Below are 26,948 nucleotides of genomic sequence, written 5' to 3' on the forward strand. Positions count from 1 at the left end.
CGGGGGAGGTGATGGCCCAAATTTGGGGATGGAGTGGGGCAGGGAGTTTGGGGCTGGATCTTGGTGAGCTTCGTGCCCCGTGCATGGGGCTGGAATGGGACCGGGACCGGGACCGGGACTGGGACCGGGACCCGGACCCGGTGCCCGCGCCCCCCGGTGCCCGGCCCCGCCCCCTCGGCCCTGGCTCCGCCCCCTTCGGCCAGGCCCCGCCCACCCCGGTGCCCGGCCCCGCCCCCCGGTCATGGCCCCGCCCCCTCGGCCCTGGCCCCACCCCCTCGACCCTGACCCCGCCCACTCCGGTGCCCGGCCCCGCCCCTCCCGGCTCCACGCGCCGCCGACGTCACCGGGCTCAGCCCCTCCCCTCCCTCTAAACCCCGCCCCCTTCCCCCTAAACCCCGCCCCTCCCCCTAAACCACTCCCCTTTCATCATAAACCCCGCCCCCTCCCTCTAAACCCCGCCCCTTTACCCTTAAACCCCTCATCTCCCACCTAAACCCCGCCCCCTCCCTCTAAACCCCACCCCTTCTCTCTAAACCCCGCCCCATCTCTCCAAACCCCGCCCCCTCCCTTAAACCCCGCCCCCTCCCCCAAACCCCGCCCCTCCCCGCTCTGTTTACACCGGCCCGGCCCATACCAACCCACCGCGCGGCGGGAGGAGGGGGGGTGGGGGGGAGCGACAAGCGATCCCACACCCCCCCCACCCCATTACCCCCCCAACTCCCCCTATAACCCCCCTCCCTCTCCCTAACTCCCCATTAAACCTCCCCCACCTCCCCCCATCCCCTCCCGCGACCCCTTTTCCAACCTCCCCCTTTTACCCCACCCCCCCCCGCGCCTCCCCGCAGTGGTTCGCCCCGCCGCTCGCTGATTGGCCGCTTGCTTAAAGGGGCCGGCAGCGCGCGCTTTTTTCCCCCCCCCCCCACCCTCCAACCAGCGGCGCGCGCGCCCCCCTCGCGCGGGCGCGCCCCAAGCGCGCGGGGGGAGCGCGCGCAACCCCCTTCCCCCCCCCCCCCTTTTAAACCCCCCCTTCCCAACGGTGGCGTTGCCATGGAGACGGCGGACGGTGGCCGCCGAGGGACACAAAGGGCGGCGCGGCGGCGGCGGGCGGCGAGGCGCGGGGCCATGGCGGCGGCGGCGGCGGCGGGGCCGGGAGGTGCCGGTGCCGGTCCCGGTGGTGGTACCGGTCCCGGTGGGGTCCCCCGGTACCGGCTGCTGGCCGAGATCGGCCGCGGGGCGTACGGCGTGGTGTACGAGGCGGTGTCGGGCCGCAGCGGAGCCCGGCTGGCCGTGAAGCGGATCCGTTGCGACGCCCCCGAGAACGTGGAGCTGGCCCTGGCCGAGTTCTGGGCCCTCACCAGCCTGAGGAGGCAGCACCCCAACGTGGTGCGCTTCGAGGAGTGCGTGCTGCAGCGCCACGGCCTGGGGCAGCGCATGAGCCACGGCAACAAGCGCAGCCAGCTCTACCTGCGCCTCGTCGAGACCTCCCTCAAAGGTACGGCCGGGCACGGACCCCCCCGGGCCATCCCCGGTACCGGCACGGCCTCCCCTGACCCCCCCCGGTACCGGCTTGGCCTCCCCTGACCCCCCCAGGTACCAGCACCACAACTCCTGGGCACCCCTAAATCATCCCCGGTACCGGTATGGGCTCCCCAGGGCCCCCCCGGTACCGGCACTGCAACCCCTGGGCACCCCTGGGCCATCCCCGGTACAGGTACGGGCTCCCCAGAGCCCCCCCGGTACCAGCACCGCACCCCAGGGCCCCCCCGGTACCGGCACGGCACCCCCAGAGCACCCCTGGGCCATCCCGGGTACCGGCACGGGCTCCCCAGGCCCCCCCTGATACCGGCACGGCCCCCCTGGTACCGACACAGCACCCCCAGGGCACCCCCAGGCCATCCCTGGTACCGGCATGGCATCCTCAGAGCCCCCCCGGTACCGGCACGCCCCCCTCCAGACCCCCCCCCATACCTGTATGGCCCCTCAGGGCCCCCCCCGGTACCTGTACACCCCCCCCGGTACCAGCATAGCACCCCCGGATCCCCCCCGGTTCCCCCCTGCCTCCTTCCTTCCCTCCCCCCCACCTCTGAGCTCCCCGGACCCCCCCCAGACACCTCCATGGAGCCCCCAGCCCCTGCTTTCATCCCCCCCCAGTGCCCTCTCCCCTTAGGGAGCAGCCCTGTCCCCCCCTTTATCTCCCCCCTCTCCTTATTCACCTCCCTGCCTTTCCCATATAACCCTGGCTCACCCCAGTGCCCCCCTGCTTGTCTCAGTCCCCCCCCCCCCCATAATCTGTGCCCCCCACCCTGCTGACACCCACCCCGATCACCCCTATGGGACCCCGCACACACCCAGCCCCCTGTCACCTCTCCTGGCCCCTCTGCTGCCCCCCCATCCCCTCCCCTCTGCCCCCTTCCTCATTGTGCCCCCCCCAGGGACCCCCCCCCAGCCCCGTGTCCCCCTCCCAGGGCTCCCCTTGCTGTTACCCCAGGCTCAGGTGCCCCCTGGGGACGTCCCCGAATGCTGCCCCCACCCCTTCCCTGCGTGTGCCTTCTCCATCCCACCCCAATTCCCAGCTGCTGTGCCCCCTGCGCCCCCCCCTGCAGCCCTGACACCCCCCCCCACAGCCTGCCAGCACCCTTGGGGACCTCCCCTATGCCCAGTCCCATCCCTGAGCACCCCGAGCAGCCCCTCTCCTGTGACACTGGGGGGTTCTTACGCTTTTGGGGCCAGGGGAGCACAAAGAACAGCCTCAATTTCCCCCCCACCACCACCCCCAGGGGTCCCTCGCAGCATCACGGAGCCGTTGGGGTCACCACCATGCTGGTGACATCCCCCAAAACGCTCCCTCCCTCTGCTCCCTTGGCTGCTTGTGGGGTGAGCTGCCTGGGGGTGAGCCAGCTCACCCCCAACACCTCCCCAAAAATCTGTGAGGTGCCAGGACCCCACACACACCCCTCAGGGGGCTCGGTCTCCCCATTCCTGTTCCACACCCATGCAGCCTTTTTCCTCCAGACCCCCGTGGCAGGTTGTGTGGCTGTTCCCCGAGCAGATAATCAGCTCCCAAACCCATAGGGACATGGCTGGGCTTGTAGGGCCGTCCCCACACGGCCCTAATGCTGGCCTCCCTCCTCTCCCCGTGCTCAACCCCTCGAGGCAACATCTTTCAGGAGGACGGGGACCAATTTCCCAATTTCCTCCTGTTTTTGGGGTGCCCAGCTGCAGCGAGGAGACCTCCCGCACGGAGAGCTCTGCCCGCCCTGCCCCTGCCGCCTCCTCCAGCCCTGATTTTGATAAATATTTATTTATTTTTTTTAAAAAAAAACAGAGCTAGGAGGGCGCTGAGCTGCGTCCCCGAGGTGCCGGCGTGTGGCCGTGCCGCTCCGCACGACCGCAGCGCGGCTATTTACGGGCTGCACAGATGCCGTGCCAGGGCACGGGGAGGGGGGGGGGAAGATTAATCAGAGGCTCTTTCTGAATCGGGGGCATAACTGCCTGGCTGCCGGGCTGTGCCAGGTCGCCCTCGTTTTAAATTTATCGTCCTGCATCTCCGTTTTGGGCAGGATGCAGAAGGAAGCCTCGAGGAGAGGTGGGCACGTGAGCAGTGCGCTCGGTGCCCCGATGTGCGCGCACCTCCAGGGCTTGTGCGTGGCTGCGTGCCCTGTTTTTCACTCCTGACCCATGGTAGATGAGCAGAGCTGCCCCTCTCGGTGAGGGTCGCTTCCTAGCACCCCTTTTTTCCGAGCCACCGACCCCCACTGTGCTCGTGGGTGCCCGGGCATCACCAGTGGGTCCAAGCACCCGGCTCTGCGCCGCCGGCACCGCTCTCCAGCGCAGCCTCTTTGCACAGAGGGACTCAGGATGCTGCTTCTGCTGTCATTATGCTGCTCCCTGCGATGCTGGGCGAGTCAGTGAGCTGGTAATGAGCTCCCAGGACAGGCTGCAGGGATATAGAAGGGTTTGGCAGAGGATTGGGGCCGGCAGCACAGGGACCCCTGCTCGGTGAGGAGGTGCTCGGAGGCCAGGTTTGGCCTCTCCTGCATCCCTTCAGCTCCTGGCAGCCCGACTGGCTACAAACCTCATCTTTCGGAAGCGCCGTGCCAGCTCTTTATGTTTAAGGCTGTTTGTTTTGAAGGCAGGAAGATGATTTAACAGCTGAAACACTTTGAGATTATAGGAAGAAAATGAGGAAATGTTACTCTTGGCTTCGGGCTCCCCCAGCAGCGCTCCACCCAAGGCGAAGCGCGGCTACTGCCGGGTCAGCGGCGTCCTCCAGAGGGTCGGGGGCCAGGTTTTTAACTCAGAGCCTTCGTTCTAACACCAAACCTCTCGTTGGAGCCAGCGGGACCTCGTCCCATGAGAGCAGCACAAAGAACGAGCTCCGTGCCCTGCTGCTGGGCTTCAGCATGTCCTGGGTGTGAACCAGGACGAGCAGCTTCTGCCTCAGCTCCCCGCTGGCATGTCCTCACCCCGGAGGAGCTGCAGATTTCTGTCCTGCAGAGCTGAGGTTCCCTTTCCCTCTCCCCACCACGCAGGACCAAGGTGTCACCCCCTCATCCACCCCTCGCGGTGCCCCAGCGCCGCGTCCCCACCCCATTGATGCTCCCCCGTGCCCCGGCCCTAATCCCTGGGCCCTGCTGAGGGCAGGGAGGTGCAGCCAGCCCCCGGTGTTGTGCCGTGTTTCATCTCCATAGCAGTAGCCATGGCTACAGACTGTTTGTGCAAATAACCCCCATTCCCACCCGATTCCCACCCGCTCCCACCGCTGACCGCTGCGCGCCCGGGTTGGTGGCCCTGGTAGTCCTCGGCTCTACCTGCTGCTGGAAGGTGGCTTTCCCTGATGGTCTCTAGGGATTTGCTTTAAAATAAAAAACCCACAACACGACTTTGTCAGGCGGGTGGAGTGAGTTTACTGGCCCCAGATCGCATTTGTCTGGGCTGTGCTCGCTGTGGCAGAGGCAAGCGTCGTCCTGCTGCCTCTCCCCCTGGTCCTCGAGGGAAAACCGATTCCCGGAGCAAAGCAAAGCTTGTGGCTCGTGTGTGCGGGCTCCTGCAGTCCTGGGGGCACGGTTTGTGTCCCGAAATGGCAGCGCCAGCAGCTGGCTGGCTCAGGGAGAGGTCTGGTGAAGGGAGAAGTTGGTCGGGCCATGATAAATAGCGGTGGCACTGCTCAGCAGGGCTGCAGGTGTGCCCGTGGGCATGGCTGAGATGGCATTTCAGCCTCCAGTTTCCTCTTCGAAGCCTCGCTGACACTTAACCAGCGCTGTGTGAGGTGGCAGAGCCTCCCGAGCACAAACCCAGTGCTCCTCGAGCACAAACCCAGTGCTCCCAGTCAACGTTTCCAGCCCGAGAGCTGCCAGCAGGGCCGTGACACCGGCGTGTCTCCGTGCAGCACAGCTTGGCTGGCTATTGGGGTGATTTACAGCCCCGTGGCAGCCACACCGATGAGCACAAGGCTAAAAAAAAATAAAGCACAAGGCTATCACCAACCTCTGCCTGCTGTAAAGCTCAGTGGTGGAGCTGGTGTCCACCTGGAAATAGTTTTCCCCTAGATTTGCCACCGAACCCCCTGGGCTTTTCCCCCCCCCTGGGCTGCTTTGGCTTTCGGAGCCCAAAGCACATTGCCCCGTGGCAAGTTCCTGGGACCCCGACTGTCTTTGTGAGCCTTGCTGAGCTCACCTGGCTGCTTTGCAACGTTCCTGAAAAACTCACTCTTCTTTTCTTTTTTTTTTTCCCCCTTTTTGGTAAGGCGAGAGGATCCTGGGCTACGCGGAGGAGCCGTGCTACCTCTGGTTCGTGATGGAGTTCTGCGAGGGGGGGGACCTCAACCAGTACGTGCTGTCGCGACGGCCCGACCCGGCCACCAACAGGAGCTTCATGCTGCAGCTGACCAGCGCCATCGCCTTCCTGCACAAGAACCACATCGTCCACCGCGACCTCAAACCGGACAACATCCTCATCACCGAAAAATCCGGCACCCCCGTTCTCAAAGTGGCCGATTTCGGGCTCAGCAAGGTGTGCGCCGGCCTCGGGGCTCGGGGCAAGAAAGGGGGGGGCCAGGAGAACAGGAACGTGAACGTGAACAAGTACTGGCTGTCCTCGGCTTGTGGCTCTGACTTCTACATGGCCCCCGAGGTCTGGGAGGGACACTACACGGCCAAGGCTGACATCTTCGCCCTCGGCATCATCATCTGGGCCATGATCGAGAGGATCACCTTCATCGACGCCGAGACCAAGAAGGAGCTGCTGGGGACCTACATCAAGCAGGGGACTGAGATTGTGCCCGTTGGGGAAGCGCTGCTAGAAAACCCAAAGATGGAGCTGCACATCCCTCAGAAACGCAGGACTTCCATGTCTGAGGGGATCAAGCAGCTCCTGAAAGACATGTTGGCTGCTAACCCGCAGGATCGACCTGATGCCTTTGAGCTTGAAACCAGGATGGACCAGGTTACGTGTGCTGCTTAAATTCAGGGCAGGGCACCGCCGTGCTCTGCAGCTGGGTAAGTGATCGGACATTTTTTTATTTTTTTTATGTTATTCCGGCCCTGTACCAACCCGTTAACGCACTTTGTGGTGACACAATGGAGTCTTTTATGTTCCCAAAGCTATTTCTACGGTGACTCATCAGAGCGCTGCTTCTGAGGGCTCTTTTTCCACCTATTCTATTGCAGAAATAAAGCAGAGGTGGGAAGCAGAATTAGCAGCTGGTGCAGCCCAAAGCCCCGGCACAGCCACGGGGCTCTCAGGAGCCCTGCTCCTCGGGGCCTGGCCAGGTTTTTGTGGTGGGGGGGGGACGTGTGAGCACCCCCTGACACCAGCTTTGGGTCCGTGCTGTGATTTGGGCTTCTCCTGGCCAAACGCTTCAATGAAATCAAAAAAATCACAGATCACGAGGGGCGAGGATGGTGTTTTTCCAGCCCTGGTCCCTCACGAGCTGGCACAGCACCTCCAAGTCCTTGCCCAGACACCAAGCAGATCCCTCTGGATCAAAGTAAGCCACAGGTACAAGACAGCAAAGACCCAAAATTGCTGCTGTAGCCAGGAAAACCCTAGCTGGCAGCCTTGTGATGGCTGCGTGCTGTTCCCGTGTGGATGTACCCTTTGGGGACAGGGGCTCTGGGATTTACCCAGCTCCTGGCACCCTGGGGGGCTCCCCAACTCTGTGTGTGCACAGCAAGTGTTTGATGCACCCCCCAAAAGTGAAGCCCGAGGAGATAGGGACACAGGAATGGAAAAGCCCACTGGGTAGGTGCGATGCTGTCACTGCTGGTTTGTCCAAACCGATCCACGAGCCGTCTCCTTCGCGTTCCTGGCACAAAAGATTTTGGCTCCCTTAAGCTCTCCTGCGCCAAATAACTGATGTGACCTGACAGCTTCTGCCAGGGGCTGGGGCTCGGCGCTGGTCCTGGGGCGAGCATGGGCTGGGGATCAGGGCATGGGAATGAGTCTGCAGGAGCGTGAGTGCTTCAGGAGGGCATAAAAAAGCCCCGGGGCCAGGGCAGGACACCTACTTCATGCCCTGGAGCATGGGAGGAGGCATTTCTGGGAGCTGCTGCTGCCTGGTGAGGGTCTGGGCTCGCCGCTGCTGCCATCTGCTCGTGCCCGACACGATGCTGAGTTATGCAAGCAGCCCGTGCCCTCCGGGGAGAATTCATCCCTTGCATATCTGCAGAATAGGACATGCAGGGATAACAAACACGCAGGGGACAGTCCTACCCCGGGGCTGTTTGCATAAAACCCAGCTGCCTCCCCGGCCATCCTTCCCCTCCCCTCCCCTCCGCAGTCAGCCTGCACCGATTGTCTGCCGGTGACGCAGCTGCAGCGGCGATGCTGGGCTTATATAACGCAGCGTGGCCCAGATAGGAGCCCGGCCGTGTGTCCCTGCACACCCACAGCCTCACACGGCACGGCAGGAGCATCCCTCTGCTTCGTTCGTGGGGCTGCACATCGGTAATTGTGCTCCCCTGTAGGGCTTTTTTAATGCGCCCTGTCCGGGTGCGCTGGAACCAGCCTGGCTCCGGCTGCACGGAGCTTTTGTTTCATGCAAATCTCAAATCCAGAAGCCCGCTTGAGAAGCTTAAAATTGGGATTTAGGGCAGGGCCTGAATTCTGCTCCCAGGTAATTTCAGCTGACCGGGAAACTCGGGTAACCTCCTGCCACGAGGCTGTGGTACCCGGGCGCAGGGACGTGCAGCAAGTTCCCCTTCCCTGAGACCTGCTCAGGCTTGGTTCACGTCACAGCCTGGAAAACTCTAACCCTGATCCTGGCAATCAGATTTTCGCTTATCCTGTGCTCCGCCACTGACCTCTTTGTGCTTCACATCCCGGCAGCTCTGCCTTGCCTTCTGGTGCAGGTGCTGCCAGAGGGCTCCGTACTCCGGTACCCTTCTAAAACACAGGCATTAAATTCAGTTCCCAGCCAGGAAAGTGTTTCTGGCATGGTTTCAGCTGAACGCAGGGATGGAGACGAGCCTGCTTATCACCTCCTTATCACCTTGTCATCCTCACCAGCAATTCCCGTGGCCCCAGGGGCAGCAGGTCCTGCAGAGGTGGGCAGCATCCCTTGGGGAAAAATGGTTCTGCCCTTCCCCAAACTGCTTCCCCGTGCCCTACAGCAGGGGTTTTACATAAATCTTGCCTTTGCTGCTCCACAAACGTGCCTTCTGGGCAAAGGGTGCAGATGTAGTGCAGTTAGCAGCTGGATTGTGTCGGGTACCTGCTGATGGTCTCCTGATTGCTGTGTGATAGCCCAGCCCCGGCGTGCTTTAAGCACTATTTCACCCTCCTTACTGATATGGGAAGGCTTCCCCTAAGTCAGAAGGTTGTAAAGCAGCCGAATCTCAGCTTGTCCTGCTGTGCCTCGTGGCTCTGTTGCCTTCCTCAGCCCCCACAACCCCCCGGCCATGTCCCTGGCTGCCCTCCCTTCCTGTACGATGTCCAGCTGCAGTGGCATTGCTCAGCGTGGAAGGCAGCATCTGGTAAATCATTCTGCATTTTGTGTTTTGGGTTAATCAGGTCCGATTTTGGGGTGGGAGGCAGGGAGCTGTGCGTGCAGGGCGGTTGCCTCCTCTCCCCGCTGAGCACATCTGCAGGGCAGGGACCTGGGGCAGACCAGAAACATCCCTGGTTGTGTCGGTGAGGCCTCCCCTGCAGGTGCTGGGCTCTCTTCTCCCGTGGCTGACACCCTCAGCTCCCACCAGGACCTCGTTGCCACCTCCTGCTCGCCGTGCCCAGCGCGTCAGTGCCACCCTCATCAGGTGTTGGTCACATCCTGCCGGTGCCGGGCGAGCGTTCGAGCTGCTTAAAACCCCCAAATGGCGTCAGCGGAGGGATTAAAAGCTCTCCAGCAAGCCCCAGGAACAACGTGCGTCAGCGTGGTGAGCTCTCTCTCGTCTCCGAGCTCGGAGCTGCTCAGACAAGGAGCTTCCTGAAGCTGCTCCGGGGAACGCGGACGGCAGCGCTGCCCTACTTGCTGATCGAGCTGTACCCCGGGAGAAATCTTCCAGCAAATTCCTCGCACCGTCGCCCCTGCCCTGACGTCCCGGTGGCTCTCACAAGCCTGCCTCGTTCGGCAGAAAGGCTTTTTTCTCGCTGCAGCCCAGAAAAGTGGTGTTTTCGGGCAGCCTCCCCCGAAACGCAGCGCGCGCCTGGCCCCGGCCCCTGCTCCGAGCGGTGGAGGCAGCCTCGTCCTAAAACCTGCTCTGAGGTGTGGGCTTCTGTACGATTTCCTAGGAGTAGAAATCTTAAATCCCAGGACTTAGGAATCGGACTGGATGATCCTTATGGATCCCTTCCAACTCGGGATATTCAGTGATGCTGTGACTGAGGGATTGGAGCACTTGGCAGCAGCAGTTTTCTTTCAGCAGCTCTCTCCTGCTGCTCTTTGTGCCAGTGGGGACCTGAACCCCACTTTTATCCACAGAACTTGGCTCAGGGCTTTAGTTTTAACTGCTGCTAATTGCAGGGAAATCACAGCACAGGATGCAAAGCACCGCGCTCCCCTTGCTCTGAGGTTTTTTTTGGGGTTAAACTAGGGAAAGGCAGCTGCTGGCTTTTGTTCCTCGCTTCTTCCCCCAAACCCAGGCACCCAGCACCCCGGCGGGCAGCGCTTTGTGCCCATCCTGCTCGGCTCTCGGTCGTGCTGAAACGGGTTTCGACGGCCTCTTGCAGAGCCACTTGAGAGCCCGAGCTGCTGCTGACGCACGGGGCGAGAGGCTCCGAGCAGCTCCCAAGTCACGGCGTGTTCCACACCTCCCGGCAGTGCCTCACGTGGGCCCTCAAGGACGGGCGCTGTCACCCCGAGTGACAGCGTTTTGGGGCTGCGGGATGCCTGCTCCGTGCGGGGCTCTCTGAGTCACTTCTAAGAAGCAAAAAAAAAGGGGAAAAAATGACCACAAACTGTGAGGCTTGACCCCAGCAGCAGGGCTGGACTGATAATAAAAGAGGTAAAGGTAGAGACGTGGAGCTCTCAGCCCTTCCACCCAGCTGGGGGGCTCCAGCACAGCCCAGTTATCCCATCACCTCCTTCCTCCTAATTGGGGTAAAACCACTGATGTACCTGATCACCAAAACCGACAGACCTGGTCACAATTTCTCCTTTCTTGTTTTTTTTTTTTTTTCTTGCAGGTTTATCTACCAGGGACCCGTAATCTCCAATATTTACGTGCAACGGGGGATGTCAAAGATAAGGGAAGAAAGACGAGGCAGAAGATCCCTGGTCTGCAGGATCTCTGGCAATGTGAATTTTTGGGGTGTTGCTTTTTGTTGGGAAGAGGTGTTTTGGGGCGGCGGGGGAGGGCTGCAGGGGCCTGCAGAAGAGCACAGGCTGGGCAATCACCGTGCTCACTGCTCCTGAACGAGACCCAGGGAGCAGAGCTGCCCCTGCCCAGCCCTCCCCACGTCCCCTGTGCTGCAGTTTGACTCGGTAGATGTTAATCAAGAAGATCTGGTGCCGTAAGGAGGTGGCAGTCAGCTGCCAGGCACGAGCACTGAGCCCAGCTGGGCACGGTTTGGGGTTAAAAGCTCTTGTTTCCGCCTCGGGAAACGGGAGCGAGGCGATTGCTGGGTTTGCACCGGGACTGCAATGCTTTAGGAAAGGTGAGGCTCTTGAGCTGGGTATTGCAAGCAGTAAAACGATGCCATAGCCACGCAGCCTCACGCTGCTTGGGCTGCAGGCAGTTGGCGTTAGGATAGAGCAGCATAAACGAGCTGGAAAGGTGCTGGGGAAGGGACAGCACCTAGACAGAGGATGATGGGGAGCCCCTAGGTACATTTTTAGGCAGACGTTGTCTGCAGACAAGAGAAATAGAAAGGAATCCACTGCTCCGAACCATTTACTGCCAAACTTCAGTGCTGAGGACCGCCTGGGAGAAGAGGTTTGGCCTAAATGGCTCGTGGGCTGGATTCCAGCCTCCTGCAGATCACTTCTTCGTGCTAGGTGACTGTCTCCAGACGGTAAAGGCAACGCTGCTGTTCAGCTCTGGTCACTCGGTTACAGTTCAGTACAGGGCAGGCAGGGAGATGGGAACCTCAGGCTGAGCAATTAGCCCTCCATCTCCCCCCCTGTAATTAGAGCAAGACTAATAACATTCTGGGGCTGCCCCCGTCTCGACGGTCTTTAGACTTTGCTCACTGTAAATGCAATGTACAGCACCACCTCTACCACCTCTCCTCCATCCTGCAGGCTCAGAGCTAACTAAAACACTTCCTAGCAGCCTAAATCCTCTGGCACAGGTCTGGGGAGCAGGAGCAGGCACCTCCTTGTGCCCAGCGTGCTTTACTGACCTCCTGGGAACAAATGGAAAAGGAGTAGGCTCCGTGGGGGCTGAGGCAGAGCTAAAATAGGGAAAGAGGAGGACAGAGCTGTTTTTTCTCCTCCATCCCTCTGTTACTGGGCATAGCACTGAGGCTACTGCTGCGGGGAGGCCGACTCCTTAGGAAAATGATGCCAGCAGGCTCCAGCCCCTGTGTGCTCTGGTTTTCCAGCAGCAGACCCTGCAGCAGCCCAGCCAAGAGCTGAAGCCCCTCGCTCACAGGTACAGCGTTAGTGCCCTGACCTCTGGCCCGTCGTTCCTCCACCCAGCAGGGCTTTTGCTCCTTACTGACTGTTACAACCTGACCCTGGCTTGAGCTGGTGGCCGTGGGGGGCTTCACCCTCCTGCCCTGCGCACAGGTTTCCCTGCTGGAAGGGCTCTTCACTGGGTGTTACGTGCCAGGAGAAGGGAGCTGCCCAGCAGGAGGCTTGTGTGCACAGAGCAAGCCCCAAAATTCAGGGCGTGGAGGTGGAAGGTGAGGGGCTGCCCTGCAGGAGCACTGCTGAGAGCCACGTGCAAGCACCCTGCTCCTCCCTGGGGGGGGCTGGCAAGCCTCAGAGCAGCCTCTGGAAAGTCACCCCTCGTGGCCCTCCCAGCCTCAAGCCACCTCCCAGCCACACGTCTCCACCTCAGCTTTTGCATCGCAGATGTGTTTTTAAAGCAGCTTGATGTTCGTGAGCTAGACCGTAGTGCCTTACTTAGGAGTTAGCAAACACTTCCAAGGACGAGTCCTAGGGCTGCTAGCCTTCGGCCAACGTGGCTGTTTCCCCGTTTAGTTTGTCCTTAAAAGCGTTTTTTTTTTCCCCCCCCCCGATGATTTTGCTGCTGTTCGTGCTCGACTCCCCCAGCCGATAGACGAAGCTGCCTTGTGTTTACAGCTCCTAGCATCTCTCCTCCCAGGTACGTTGGCTCAGACCCCAAAATTCTTGCTCGCCAGAGCGAGGGTTGTGCTGGGAGCAGCTGAAAACCTGCGGGCGCGCTGCTGGGAAATTCAAGCTAAGGAAAGCAAACACTAAACCTGCAGCGCCTTGCCCAGCTCTTGGAAGCATCTGTGGGGGCTGGTGATTTTTTTTGGGGAGGGGGAGGGAGCCGAGTGCCCTCTCCCCAAATTTTACCACCCTCGAGGCTTGCGGAGCCCAGCCGGAGCCGTGCTGGGGGCGATTGTATGAAACTGTTTACTTCTGACTCTGCTGTTTACAAGAGGGAAGCGGGGTGGGTGGGGAGGGGGGGGGATAAGCCAAGCCTCAGGAGGATTGGGAAACGCGTTATCTGCACCAGCCTGCAGCCAGCCCGACGGTGCTGCTGTTATGGGACATCCCGGGCAGCTGCAGGCCGTGGGGAGGAGAGAGCAGAGGTGGCTCTAGCCTGGAGGGGTTAGATTAGCTCCCCCTTGTCCCCGTGCTGCTGTGTTCCAGGTTCAGCGGTGCTAGTGACAGATAAGAGTTACCCCTGTGGTCTTCCTTTACTCCTCAGGACCCGGCTCCTTCACATATCAGAGGCTCCCGGAGCCTTTTTGGAGCAATAAGACTTCAAAACGAGCGTTACCATCGTCGTGGAAATCCTCCATCGCGCGTGTTGTGTGTCTTCTCTGTATGCAGTACCGGGTCTGGGTTTAAGCCTGCTAAATTTATGGGGCGGTTGCTTACGGGGCACGCGCTGGGACACCTCTCCTTGGGATTTTCCACGGGTGATGAGAGCCGGGAAGGACGCTGCTGCTCTGCTTTGGTACCCAGGGCATGCGCTGCCAAAGCCTGGTGCTGCGGCTGTTTGGGGCAAGCGCTGTGGCCGGTCCCGCTGGAGCCCCCCCTTAGAGCTCCAGCAGCCTCCCCTTTACCCATTTTACCCCAAAATGGGTAAATTTTGCCAGATTCACCCATTTCTCTGCCATCTGCCCCAGGGCTTTGAGCTCCGAGGGTGACGCTCAGGCTGAGCTGCTGCGGGAGCGCGCAGGGGCCGTACGGGGGCTCTTGGTGTCCCCATCCCGGTGCCTGCCCCCTCCCCAGCAGCTCCCTGGGTCTCCTGCTCCATCCTCCAGCAGAACCCAACTGCTCTGCAGCACAGCCAGGTCCTGGCCACACCAGGAGGTGCTGGAGCCCCAGCAGCAACGTGCGCACCGGGGGCACGGGGGCTGCCTGCCCCAGGACCCCTGCAGCCCTGCCCCAAGGTAGTGATGAGAGCACAAGGCTTAAACCCAGACTCCCAACTAAAGATAATGACGTTAGCAAATGAATCTGTATTTTTATTTTTTTTTTTTTTGCACAGAAGCTGGTAATCTAGGACCTACGTGTGAACAACTTTATATAAATATTTTTTGTACTTGGTTTACTCGGGTTGGTATGAGATGTTCTATTTAAGTTCTTTGAACACTGTGGATGCCCTGATGTGAATGAGTGGCAGAGGCTTTGTAAATTAAGAGACGTTTGTGTGAATAAAGCTATGTGATGGGGTTGAAAAGCCACACACAATTTGAAACATGAGCGTTGCGTGTTTGTCCTCATTCCCCGAGCAGCACGCTTTAAGGTCCTCGTCTGCATCAAGCCAGCTCCTCACAGCCCCACGTGTTCTCACCACGGTGTAGAAACCAGGTATGGAGCCAACAGCACACATCTCCTGTGCCTTGAGGCAGATCACCGAGACCTGAGCCAGCAGCCAGGTTTGGCAATGCCCTCTGAAAACACAACACCAAGCGGTTAAGGTTCAGTGCTCCTCTCCCTTACCTAGAGCAGGATTAACACGAAGCACGTTTCTCTGCTTGATCTTTAATAAATCTGCGTGTGTCTCGTGGCCATGAAGGTACAGAAACCATCTGCACTGTCACAGCCACGGTCACACATCCCCCTCGGTGCTGCGGTGACTCCTTCCAAGCCAGCTGAGCCTGGCACGGTGACACCTGTGAAGTGTCACGGGCTCCATCCCAAAGGGCTCAGCCAGCGGTCCCAGCTGGGAGATTAGGGCACTGACCCAGGGCAGCTGTGGCCATTTATCTCACCCCACACTGGGACCAGCTCTGCTCTGGCTGCAGGCACCAGTAGGCCAAGTCACCAAGTGTCACCACAGTCAGCCAGACAGGTGAGCTCAGCCCCACTTCACATGCTGCCTGCAGAAATCTTCCCCTGTCCCTCTGCTTCCCAGCAGCTCAGAAGGCAAAAAGGATGAGCAGCCTCTTGCCCAGCCTGCCTCCAGCTCCAGAGGTGGCTCCCAAACCCAACAAGGAAAATACCCCACAGAACTGAGGTTTAGGACCGCAGGTGCCGTCTCTCTTTGCACAAACATTTGAGATGCACAAGCCAAAACTCCCAGTGAGGATGAGCCACATCCTGCGGTGACAAGAAACCTTCATGCAGAGGAAGGCAGCCAGCAATGTCCTGAGTGCCAAGGACATGGGGCCGGTGTGGGACACAGGGTGTCCCGGCACACAGGGCCACGCAGCATCGTCTGCCAGCCCTTGTGTAACAGCCCCGCATGACCTGGGGCAGCTGCAGTGCTCGGGGCCATCCTCCCCTCCTGCTCCCCCCAGAACTGCCAGCAGCACGGCCACAAGCTCCCTGCATTCGCCCATCACCATTGTGCTCTGTAATTGCTGCCGACAGGGACCTAAAATGGAAGCTTTCAGCCCAGTGGGGCCGTCTTGGGGCTGGCTGGACCCAGCCGGAGCGATGCTATGGGGCTGGAGCTGCCTCGCTGCCCTCGCTGGGGTGGCTGAGCCGGGGAATCGTGGGGCTGAAGGACACAGGCTGATCGTGGCACCCACCTCGAGCACAGCCCCGGGTGCTCGGAGCCCCCCGGTCCAGCCCCAGAGCCCCTTTCCTGCAGGTGGGGAAGGGGCTGGAGCACCGGCAGTGGTTTGCAACTCCAGCCCCAGTGCCACTGGGCGAGCTGCTTATCCAAAAAGTGCACATGCAGCAAAGGGCAGCTCTGCTGGGCGAGGAGCACGAGGCCGTCCAGGGGCGCAGCTTCAGCAGCTGCTTTCAGAGCACAGCTCTCAAAAAAGCCCCCGCTTTGTGCGGTTTTGTTTCCTGGAACAATAGTCGGGCGGAAACAAAAGCCCACTCTGCCCGCCTGCGGCACGTGCCAGGTGAAAGCGGTCTCTAAGCAAAGCAGCCCCCCTCGTGCATGAGGACTTGGCTCGTTTCCCACCAAAAAAGCCCCCACACATGGGATTTTGGTCCCAGGAGACACCAGCACCGCATCCCTCCACGGTGCCAGCCTCCAGGCTCACGGCACAACATGCTGGAGACGTGGCGTCCCCTCTGTCCCCTGCACACCCCGGTGCTGTTATCTCAGCCCCTGTAAATGTGATGAAGTTTTAAGTCCCCGGGAGCTTGGGGATGGCTCAGCCCGCACGTGTTGCCCCCGCGCTGCAGGAGCAGGCGACCGCGCCGCCGACAGCCAAAAAGCTTTTAACATCATTAGCAGAGTTTGGTGTCAGTCACCAGGAGAGATGTTTCGCTCCGGATTCGCTCTCTGGGGACCTATTTCATATGCAAAAGAGGGCTGCTATACTCCATAAAGACACTTCAATTGCTTGACAGCACACACAAAAAAGAAAATACCCTGGCAGCCATCCCCTGCGCCAGGAGGGCACACGTGCGTCTGCAGGAGCTGCACGTGGCCAAGGCAGGGCCAGGGTGGGACAAGCACCTGCAAAAAAAACTACGGCCACTACAGCTCCACGGCCACCACCAGCCCCTGGTGCTGTCCGTGCAAGCCTCGACCTCCCCCCCAAGGGATTTAATCCCTGAGGTGCTGCCCCCACCGCTCCCCCTCTCCCCGGACCCGCTTTGGACACGTGTGCTGGAAACATTTTCAAGAGCCTGCTCTCGGCAGAGGCTCTGGCACTGCTTTAGAGCTGGAGCATGAAGTCACCCCGCGCAAAGCACAGGTCCCTGTTTCTTTCGAGATCTCTTGAGCTCCCCAGCAGCCAGCACTTCAGCGCTCCTCGCTGGAGCACTCCACCAGCAGCTGGCCCAGCGGGTAGGAGGGGAGCAAGGCCTGCGCTGCGGCACAGGACATCCATCTCGCCTCGTCCCCGCGCTGATGAATTGCTGGTTTACCCCGTGTCAGGCTCCGGGAAGCAGAGGATGAAGAGCCTGAAGCTACAGCGAGCCCACACACTCCATTTAGCTGGGAGATGACTCACGCCAAGCTCTTCACGCAGGAGGAGGTGACAATGACACGCCAGGGCACTCTGGAAGGGGGATGGCCGAGCTCGCCCGGAGCTGGGGCCTCCTCGTCCTGCACCCTCTGGTGCTGCTGTGGGACAAGCACAGGAGGCTCAGCACAGGGCCAGAGCAGCCCCAGCAGGCTGTGGAAGGTAATTAGCCAGCCCTCGTTAGGTAACTCCATCCCATCAGCCACAGCACGGTGGCACTTCTCCAGCACCAGCTCGGGCAGGAGCAGTGCAGCCCACGATGGCCACGATCACCCTGTCTCCCCTAACACAGCCCCAGAGAGGGAGCACAGGGAGAAACATCACCCAAAACACCTCCTGAACAAAGCCAAGGCTTCAGAAAAGAAAGGTGGCCAGGTCAGGAAACCAAGTGCATTTTCTGCCTGGCACCCATCCCATCGCACACTCGTGGAGGTGCCCGGGGTGCCCACACTCCCCTGCCCGTCCCCACACCAGCAACTTCACTTCGCATGCAACCACTTCAGGTCAGTCCCAGCTCCTCAAACAAAGCCACTTCTCATCCACAGTTCGTTTCCTGCCAGAATTAATGGCCTGCACTACTCTGGGGACCAAGAGACGCGCTGGGAGGCAAGCAGCGAGGGAGCGAATTAAGACATTATTTCCTCTGCCAGAGAGGGATCTTTAAACAAGCTCTTCAGCCGAGAACTTTAATTTTTCTTTTTCTTTTTTTTTTTTTTTTTTTTTTTTGTTGTCGTTAAGGTTTTGCAAGGGAATCTTGTTCTCCAGAATTACATCCGCCTCCAACCCCACTTAGAGCTGCCAAAGCCCGCGCGTCCCCAGGGACCAGCGTGTGAGCAGCAAGAGTTGGATGAGCTGACACGGGCATGACTTCACCTCCGCCGTCCTGCCGCCGGAGCCCTGCAGCATTCCCAGAGCAACGCCCCGGCCCCGTGGATCAGCCACAAGGACCCGGCTGCGTGGTGCCGCTGCCAAGCAGCTGCCGCGTCCCCGTGCCCAGCGGCAGGGCTGGATGAGCCCCCGGGGTGAGCATCCCTGGGCAAAGCCCGGAGGACTCTGTGGGAACGGAGGCTTCAGGCTGATTTATGCAGCACTTCAGGGCTGCAGATTAACGCGGCAGCCCTGAGAGATGGAAGGGAGCGCCAGGAAGCTGGGCAGGTGATAAATTTCACGACGCGGGCTCCAGCTCTGCCCGCTGGTATTAAAGGTGCTGGCCACCGTGTTCGCAGCAGGATGAGTGCAGGGATGCTTTGTGCGCTGGGGAGAGCAGGGACCTTGCACGGGGCCGTGGATGCCACCTCTCTAGGAGCACCACATCCTGCTCCTTTGTGAGATTTTCATAGAAAAGGGGCACGCATGCTTCTGAGCTCACACGAGCCTGCCAGCACCAGCCATCCCGTGGGATCTGGGACATGACAGCCTGCCTCGAGCTCGTGCTCAGGGATGGCTGCTCCGCAAGCTGCAGCACAGCACAAGGATGTCCAAACGGGGTTTTGATGAACTTCCAGCAAGACAAATGAGCTCCCGTGACCCCGCTCCATCTCCCCGAGCTGGATCATCTGCAAACCAGCCTCTGCTGTAAGCCTGAAGCTCAGCCCAGCGTTCATCTCTCACGTCCACCACAAGTGCCTTAGATTAATGAGGTCTCAGATTAATGAGAAAACATTAATCAGTGAACAACTGGAGAAAGGAAGGTCTGTGTGTCCCTGGACTCCCCTTCGGAGCTGAAGAGCTGCCCAGCCTGCCAAAACACCACCAAGTGAGGAAATGAGAGCCAGGAGACAAAGGCTTCCTTACCCGAGGAAATCCCAAGCTCTCAGCCCTGCCCGTAGCAGATCTCGTGGCTGAGCACTGAGCCAGGTCCAGACCAGGGCAACTTTTGCCCCAAATCACCTCCAGACCCAGCTCCAGCACAGGCCATGGCCGTTGGCCTCCTCCCAGCTGTGGGCTCTTTCCCTGGGGGTTGTCAGAGGGTGCAATTAGCTGGAGATAATTGGTGCCTTGAGGGTGCAATTAACTCCTTCCTGGCCTGGCCCAGCTGGGGCTCCTGTAACCCAGAAGAGCAGTTCTGCCCCCAGCTCCCCTCCTCCTCACCGTGAGCCTTCTGAATCACCTGCTGAGCAAACCACGTTCGCTGCTGCGTGGTGATGATTTCGATCTGGGGACATAATATAGCTGGAATGTTTAATTTATTTCAGGTATATGAGGCACCAGTGAAACTGGGGGGTAGGAGCAGTGAGTAAATCAGTCACACCCTTGTGATAAGGGGGTTTGAAGAAGCAGGGAGCAGCCGGCTGACAGGCAGCTCTGCTCTGCAAGGCACGCTCTTGGCTCTTGGGATCAGAGCTCTGTCCCCAGGACAGGGGCCACAGTGCAGCAGGTGCTGCCCAAATTTCTGCTGGCATCCACCTTCACCCAGCAAGACCCTGTGTGAAAGCAGAGAGGAAGACCGTGCACCTCCTCATCACGAAGCCCACCATCCCCTCTGCTCCTGCAGAGGTTTCCTTTGCGGCAGATGACTATTTCATAATGCAATAGATGTGAAATATGAAGACAGAAATTGCCAGCGACTTTTAATTTGGATTCTGCCAATTTCTCTGTTCCAGCTATTGATTTTCCATAAAGATGAATTCCAGCTCCCAGGTCTCTCTGACAGGCATTATCTGGGTGTTTTGCTTGCTCCGGGAGTGGAAATATATGTTTTATTAAGTGTCAGAAGTCACTAATGAGAAGAAGGAGGAAAATCAATTGTCTGCTCATATCTTGATCCCAAAGACAGGGCTAACAAGTTCTTTATTTTGATGCTGTGGGCAGGAGGACAGGGCAGAATGACAAACGTGACAGACAACAGCTGTCAGCTCCTCTATAGGGAGAGCTCAGATGATGAGAGGGGGGAAAAGGAGTGTATTGCATTTGATTGCCTCAAACACGTTTGTATTTGCATTAATTCAAATAAATTCATGGAGTGCCAAAAAATCCTACAGCTGAATTGATCCCTGCGGTGAAGGTACTGAAAACACTAAAATTACAGCTTGAAAGACTATCGGCAGGTTTATGCTCACATTCCTAACGTCAGGACAGAAACTGGGCCAGCTGTTTAGGATAGGGGCAACCAGAAGAGTTCTGTTTCTCCATGCTAATTTCGGATGAAGATTAGCATTTATAACTATGAGAATCACAAGCAAACTGAGTATAGAAGTCTCTGCATGACTTCAGCTATAAACCCAGTTTCAATCTCGCACCATACCGTGCTCATGGAAAGTGCTCAGGTGGCTTCTACCCCTACCAAAAGGCAGAGCAACCCTGGCTAGACCCAGGGCTTCAGCTCTGCTGTTTGAAAAGCTCACCTATTTCACGTGGTTCAGTTGTGCTATATTTTCATCTTATACCTCTGTAATTTTCAGGTCACTTCTGGGGTTCAACCCCACCATAGACCTCCTCATCTCAAAGACAGGCGTGTAAGGGAGGTGTAAATACAAAGAGACCCCCACATATCCAGAAATTGCTGGATGGGGGGGTGCCGAGGGAACTGCACACAAAGCGTAAGCCCTGTTCTCAACTCTTCCCCAGGCACCTAGAGCAGGAGGAGAGGTGAGATGGACCCTGTGCAACTCTTCTTATGTCTTCAAGTCCCCAGACTGCCCAGGCTGAGGTCCAGTTCTGAGCACACTTTGCCCAAATGACAGGTTTCGGATCAATGACATGAGCATCTCAGCGCATTCGTTCCCTGCAGGAACTTGGCATACTTATCACAGAAGTGATTTCTGTTAACCTCTTCCAAGCACGGACATCAACCTTCTTCCACTTACATTTCTTATCTTCCACGTCTGTTACAGAATCACAGCTGACAATTGTATGGTTAATCTCTTGGCAGCTGTGAAATGAAATGGTAAGCTCCGGCTGCCTGCAGAAGATGCATTGATTTCTTAAAATGACAGATCGTGTCCTCGCTCAGTGCTCGAGCACAAGCTCAGGGCCGGGGTTATGGATCCTGACTATCATTCAATTAAAAAAGCTTAGCAGAGACGCACCAGCTAAGCATACAAGGCAGCATTAAGGCTAAGCCCTGACCCAAAGACTTAATCACGGGGAGTATGAAAGCACCTTCAGACGCAGGACGCCTGTCCAGTTTGCTGATGAAAGCACCAGTCATGGTATCGAGCTTACTGCCATGAACCAGACGAGCCTGTCTCTTCTCTGCGATAAAACAGAGGTGACTGGCCAGACGGGTCCCTCAGCAAAGGAGAACAGGAAAATCCCTTTCTACCCAAAAGGAAGCTTGTATTGCTTAATGGAGCAGTTTATATCCTATTTCAACACATCTTTCTAATAAGGATTATGTGTTTAAGTTAACAAAACTCCTAGACACTTTGTGAAAGAGCCTCAGTCTCCCTGCAGAGAGCAAAACCTGCAGTAAGTCTGGCCACAGCCATAAAACTGCCAGATTCACTGCTGGAAAGTGAAAATATCCACCACCCCACCCCGCAGCATGTCATAAAGCCCAGCAGATCCCACTGTTATCCCGAATCACCTGTGCTTTCCTGGGGAGTGGTAACATCTACAGAATAGCAAAGAGCAGAGCTGAAGGCTGTCTATGGATATCCCAAATCCCACTCTGGGCTCAGAGCAGGTGTTAAGCAGAGCAGCAGGGGGGTGCTGGCAGATGATGTTCCAGCATTCGGGGATTCAGGGCACAGTCATTCACAATCATCCTCCCAGAAACGTGCTATTCTTTGGACTGGTCCACGCAGCTGGGGCTGAGAGGATTCACCAGACACAGGCAGACAAAGATGTACCTCCACTTGGCAATTCACAGCCCCAGAAAGGTGCCTCCAGTACAAGTGTGTCAGCGTGGCACTTCACCACAGCCACCGTGCAGGGTGCAGGAGGCAGCAGCTAGGGCTTCCCAGGATGGAGCCAGCTTTTCTGCTCAGTGTTGCGTGTACTACACCCTGCTCTGAGCTGGTGTGTCCTTGTTTTGGCTGGCATAGACTTAATTTTCTCCCTAATAGCTGCCGTGGTGCTGTGTTTTGGATTCAGGATGAGAATAACGTTGATAACACACCAATGTTTTAGCTGCTGCTGAGCAGTGTTTACACCAAGTCAAGGACCTTTCAGCTCCTCACACCCCCTGCCACTGAGGAGCCTGGGGGTGCACGAGGAGCTGGGAGGGGACAGAATGAGGACAGCTGCCCCAAACTGGCCACAGGGATGTCCCATCCCACATGGCATCATGCAGAAAATAAATGTGGGGGAGTTGGCTGGGGAGGGTGGCTGCTGCTCAGGGATGGGCATCAGTCAGCAAGTGCAATTGCATTGTGCATTTGCTTTGTATACTCCTTTAAAATAATAATATTTTTTTTCCTTTCCCTTTCTGTCCTATTAAACTGTGTTTATCTAAATCCATGTGTTTTTCTTTTTTTTTTTTTTTTTTTTTTTCTTTTTTTTTTTTTTTCTGATTCTCTCCCCCACTGGGGGCAGGAGGGAGGGAGCGAAAGGCTTTTTTGGCACTTAGCTGCCTGCCAGGTTAAACCACGACAGCCAGCAGACTCCTCAGAACACAGTCCCTTCACCAGCTGAGCACTCCCATAGCCCACAGCAAGGGCACAAAATGGGAGGGAAACAGAACTTGCTTGTTACAGAGAAGGGCAGAAGGCAGGAGCCCTCACACTACTGCTCTTTTCTTCAGTGCACTCCAGGAAACCAAGCTGGCAGCCCAGGACTCCTTGGCACAGCCCTTGGCGGTGGTGAGGAAGCACACAAAACACAGCCCAAAGCCGGTTCCAAGTCCCTTAGCCCCAGGACTGGTGCACCACGACACCGTTACAACCAGCCATTGTGCACCTGGCTTGTTAAAGCAACCTGAGATACTGCTTCCAGAGTGCAAACAAACGCCGCTGATTGAGCAGGGAGAAACAAATGATTTGGAGAGGAATCCCTAATGCTACAGCCCTTGAGACAGCCAGGGTGTGACCCAAAACCCAAGCCAGCCATGCCGATGGGTGTGCTAGGAAAGGCACCTCTGTACAAAGGGGATGCCTGGGGGAGACGTAGCGAGACCATGTGTGTTTGGTCCCACCAGCAGAGATTGGAGATGGAAACCAGCTGCTACTCAGCTGTAGGGAATGGGAACAACTCCTGCACCCAGCCATGGGTTCCCTGCCGCGGACATTGCTCTTCCTGCAGCCTAGGGACAGTGCATGGAGCAGTGCTTTGGGAGCATGCCATGTTTATTGCCACATCTGTACAACCAACAACCTCCTCACGTTGCAATCCTCATCCTCACCCCACAACCCCAGCCGTGGGCATGGAACAGGCCTCGGCCCCGGAACAGCCCCCGTATGCCACAATGCACCACCATGGCAACCCCCATGGCCTGCTGCGGGCAGCCAGGCCGCGGGTGCAGGCCAGGCTGGGACAGGGCCATTGGGGACTGAAGAAGTGGGACGGGACTCCCTGAGGCTGGTAAAGGTAGGGTGGACATCCCTGAGATTGGCCAAGGTGGGCCGGGGCTGCCCCGAGCTGGGCAATGTGATTTGGGGTTGTCCTGAGCAAGAGCCTCCAGCTGCAGCTTTTCTGAGCTGGTGAGGGGGCCTTGGCCCTTGCTGAAGGGGTCAGGGCTTCCCCAGGGCTGGGTTTCAGCCATGGGGAAGGTGTTGGGGTGACTCTATCTTCCTTTAGTTCCCCTTTTCAACCCCAGCCCTATCCTTGGGGTGCCCAGGGCCACACAGCCCCAAGCTGGTGCATCTGCAGCCTCCGTGCTTGCAAGCATAGCGGTGCTACTGAAAAGCAGGCATTTCTGGCAAGAAAAAAAGGATACGGAAACAGAAAGGAAAACAACTACAATCACATCTCTGTCTGTGGGCAAACAAACTGCTCTAGACAGCCAAATTGCTCTGAAAGCGGGGTGGTGTAACCTGTTGCGTTTGCTGTCCCTGTTCCACTCCATACCGGGCTGCCAAGAACTGTCACTGCTTTGGTTTAGGGTATTTTTGTGGAAAGAAAAAGTGAAAAGAAAATACAGCTTGTTTTTTAAGTTGACAGCTTTCTTGGAAAAAAAAAAAAAAGAGTTGCTGTGGATGAGTGAATTAGTATAAAATGCAGGGAGGCCAGTCATCTGAAAGGTTTACTAACTCCTGAAATTGCTGTGAGGAAGTATTATTAGTTCCATTATCTATTTAGGGAAAGGGAGGCTAAGAAAAAACTATTTGTCAACTAGATAACACCATCTAGCTTCTACAAGACATGTAGGGATTAAAATATCACAGTTAGATACTACAATAATTTATATACAACTAGACAGTTACGTAGAGCAAGTTGCTAGATCATATCATTGCAGTATGACTGGGGCCACAAAAGTTTGCTTTCAGAATTCCACATTTATTTCTCTTACAAATCAAGCGTGTTCAGTTTGTGAAAACCACATTCTCGGTATCAAGTTGGGTTCTATGGGAACATAAGAATTTAGCTAATTTCTGCCTATGATACATGAGCCAGAGACTCCTCAGCTGAGACACACTAGAGAAACACTTCCCACCTCAGCTCATCTGGCACCACCAAGGACACATCTTTGTCAGTAAACGAAACAGCTGAGACTAAGGGAGCAGATACAGACTTTTAAAAGACCACTACTGAAGCACCTTACCGGTGCTTTACATGAAATGTAAATAATGGTTCAAAGGTGCTTTACATGAAATTTCATCCTTTTATCATAAATTGCTTGTGGACTACTGGCGCCATGGCTCTAAAGGCAAGGGAAAACGAGTTGCTATGAGGGGCTGGGGTGATGATGTAAACTATAACCAAAGAAAGGGGACGCAATACATCACTGTGCACGTTGCCAGGTTACGATTGTCCAGCAGCTGCTTAAAGCTGAGGTGCAAGGAGAAGTGTGGGCTTACCTCTTGAAAGCTGTTGTGAGGCTGCACTCAGAGCATCGCCTGGTTCTGCCTGCTGCATACCTGCTCACGTGGAGGAATCACCAAGGTGATTATGTAGCTTTAGGAACTGGCTTAGAAAATGGGGTTTAGAGGCTCTCAAACCTCAATAACCCAGCAGATTACAAGAGAATAATAGACATCTCCAGAGATGTAGAAGAATGGAATTGCTTACAGGAGTACAAACACATCTAATTAAAATGAAAGCGAAGATAAAAAGATAGAGAACAAATTTGGTAGAGTATACTGGAGAATAATTCCCGACAGTTAATCTATTATACAGAGGTATAACCTCTCCAGGGGTGGGTAGCAGGAGATAAGTTGATTAGAATATATAAAACATCATTAATGTACAAAACATTAGAAACCATACATCTATAAAGGAAAATTCCTTTAAAACTACATCTAGTCCAACAGGTCTTTCTCATCTATAAATTTATAAGCTAAACTTTAGTTAAGAGAGGAGAGAAGAGTTACAGCCATGATTACGCTCCCTTCACAGTCGCTTTTCCTTTGGTTCTTAATTTTCTTATAGGTACTTTTTACACAGCAAATTTTGGAATCATGAATGTGAATCCAAATGAATTTGGAACCAGTTTGGAAAGCACTGTGCGCAGCCAAGAGGAACAAGACAATGCTATCTTGAACATGTACATGGAGAGAAAAAGCCTTGTTCTACAATTCCTGCAATCTAACCTGAGCCCCCAGCTCCTTGAGCATCATCTCAATAAAGTTGAGCTTCTGAAGAAGTGTTACTACTATATTGAGGTTATGCCCTCACGCATAATCCTGAGAGACCAGAACCATGTATTGATTTCCACTGACGTCTTCCAAGTAATCGACCCCTGGAGACTGCAGAGGATGAAGAAGGTTGCAAGAACCCAGACTGAAATCCAGCTGGTACTTTTAACTGACCTGTTAGAACAGCTGCAACGAGGTCGGGAGGAGCTGGTCTGCTACATAGAGACAAGCGACGTGATGACTTTCCTCTCCAGGTGGGACTCGGTTATGCAGAAGCTGTCAGATCTCTCTGAGCTGATGAACAAAGTCCTTTCCCTGCAAGTCCCAGGAAAGCTCCACGCCAAGCACCATTTGGTGTCACATGCAGACATCAAAGGTACCAGAATCCCAAACATCAAGCTTTTTCTCACTACAAAGATGCCAGTGGTGTTTGATCGAAAAGAATCGGTTGCTTACAAGAACTGGGCCCTTCTCAAATGGTTTACTGAAAATCAGGAGTCACCCCTTGAGCAGTATGAGCTGCATTTTAGGTTACTGAAGCATGGAACTCAGACGGAATTGGGACAAAGGGGGATTGTTGCCATCAGCTCCAACACATGTATCGTCTGTGATCTGCTGCCTGACAGATCATACGAATTCACAGTTAGAAGAGCAGAGACCTACACACTTGTCTATGAAACATGGCATGACACCATTACACTGACGACAGTGAGCACAGCTGAAGACAGCAGCACCTGTGATCCAGAACTAGCTGACAGAAAGGGTTTACTCATTTTTTCCACTTGAAAAAGGTAAATGAGAAAATAAATAAATAAATAAATAAATAAAACACTGCGTAAATCTGATTTTTTTTTTCTGTTTTCATCAGCAACTTTGTAAATGCCTTCTGCAAATCCTTCCAGGTTAACAGTAAGCAATTCCAAATTTCGCAGAAAAAAATAAATACCATTTATTTTTTACTAAAAATGAAGTAAAAATAAATAAAATTTATTTTATTTTTTCAATGCTCACTTCCTACTGGCCACAACTCCTAGGTGGATGTAGCTAGAAGCGGATAGGCAGCCTTGCAGGCCACCTCAGATGCAAAGCACTGGAGGTAGAAACATCTCTATCATCCAGTGCTTGCCTTCCACTGAAAGATGCTGGCTTCTTGCAGTTCTGTGTTTTTGTTTTTTTTTGGTTGTTTGCTTGTTCATTTGTTTGTTTGTTTTCCCCAATTTCTTTTTCCCAGCATCCTTCCACCAGAATACCTGAACTGAATCTCAAACTCCTCAAATCACTCACCGCACCTTGTCACCGTCACTGGCTCCT

General features: G+C 56.3%; 2 protein-coding genes across 6 annotated transcripts; both read left to right on the plus strand.

Moving 5' to 3' along the window:
• Window positions 1-1,047: 1,047 nt before the first annotated feature.
• On the plus strand, window positions 1,048-14,257 carry STK35 (serine/threonine kinase 35; the record flags this gene model as incomplete). Of its 5 annotated transcripts, none has more annotated exons than XR_014318611.1 (5): window positions 1,048-1,492; window positions 5,747-6,497; window positions 10,624-12,710; window positions 13,226-13,974; window positions 14,073-14,257. XR_014318611.1 is itself a non-coding variant. In XM_082773231.1 (3 exons), the coding sequence occupies 2 exons, from the start codon at window positions 1,048-1,050 to the stop codon at window positions 6,460-6,462; spliced, it is 1,161 nt and encodes a 386-aa protein (XP_082629357.1). In that variant the 3' UTR covers window positions 6,463-6,497; window positions 10,624-12,976. The 5 variants fall into 5 exon arrangements, 1 of the variants encoding a protein (XP_082629357.1); XR_014318612.1 differs by having other exon boundaries at window positions 10,624-10,735; window positions 12,659-12,710; window positions 13,226-14,257; XR_014318613.1 differs by having other exon boundaries at window positions 10,624-10,735; window positions 12,659-12,710; window positions 13,284-14,257.
• Window positions 14,258-17,009: 2,752 nt separating this feature from the next.
• Window positions 17,010-26,423, plus strand: FNDC11 (fibronectin type III domain containing 11; the record flags this gene model as incomplete). The annotated part of the gene is made up of 2 exons (XM_082773371.1): window positions 17,010-17,124; window positions 25,432-26,423. The coding sequence occupies 2 exons, from the start codon at window positions 17,010-17,012 to the stop codon at window positions 26,421-26,423; spliced, it is 1,107 nt and encodes a 368-aa protein (XP_082629497.1).
• Window positions 26,424-26,948: the final 525 nt, after the last annotated feature.

This window comes from Aythya marila, assembly GCF_965140915.1.
Source record: "Aythya marila genome assembly, chromosome: 16".
Classification (NCBI taxonomy): Eukaryota; Metazoa; Chordata; class Aves; order Anseriformes; family Anatidae; genus Aythya; species Aythya marila.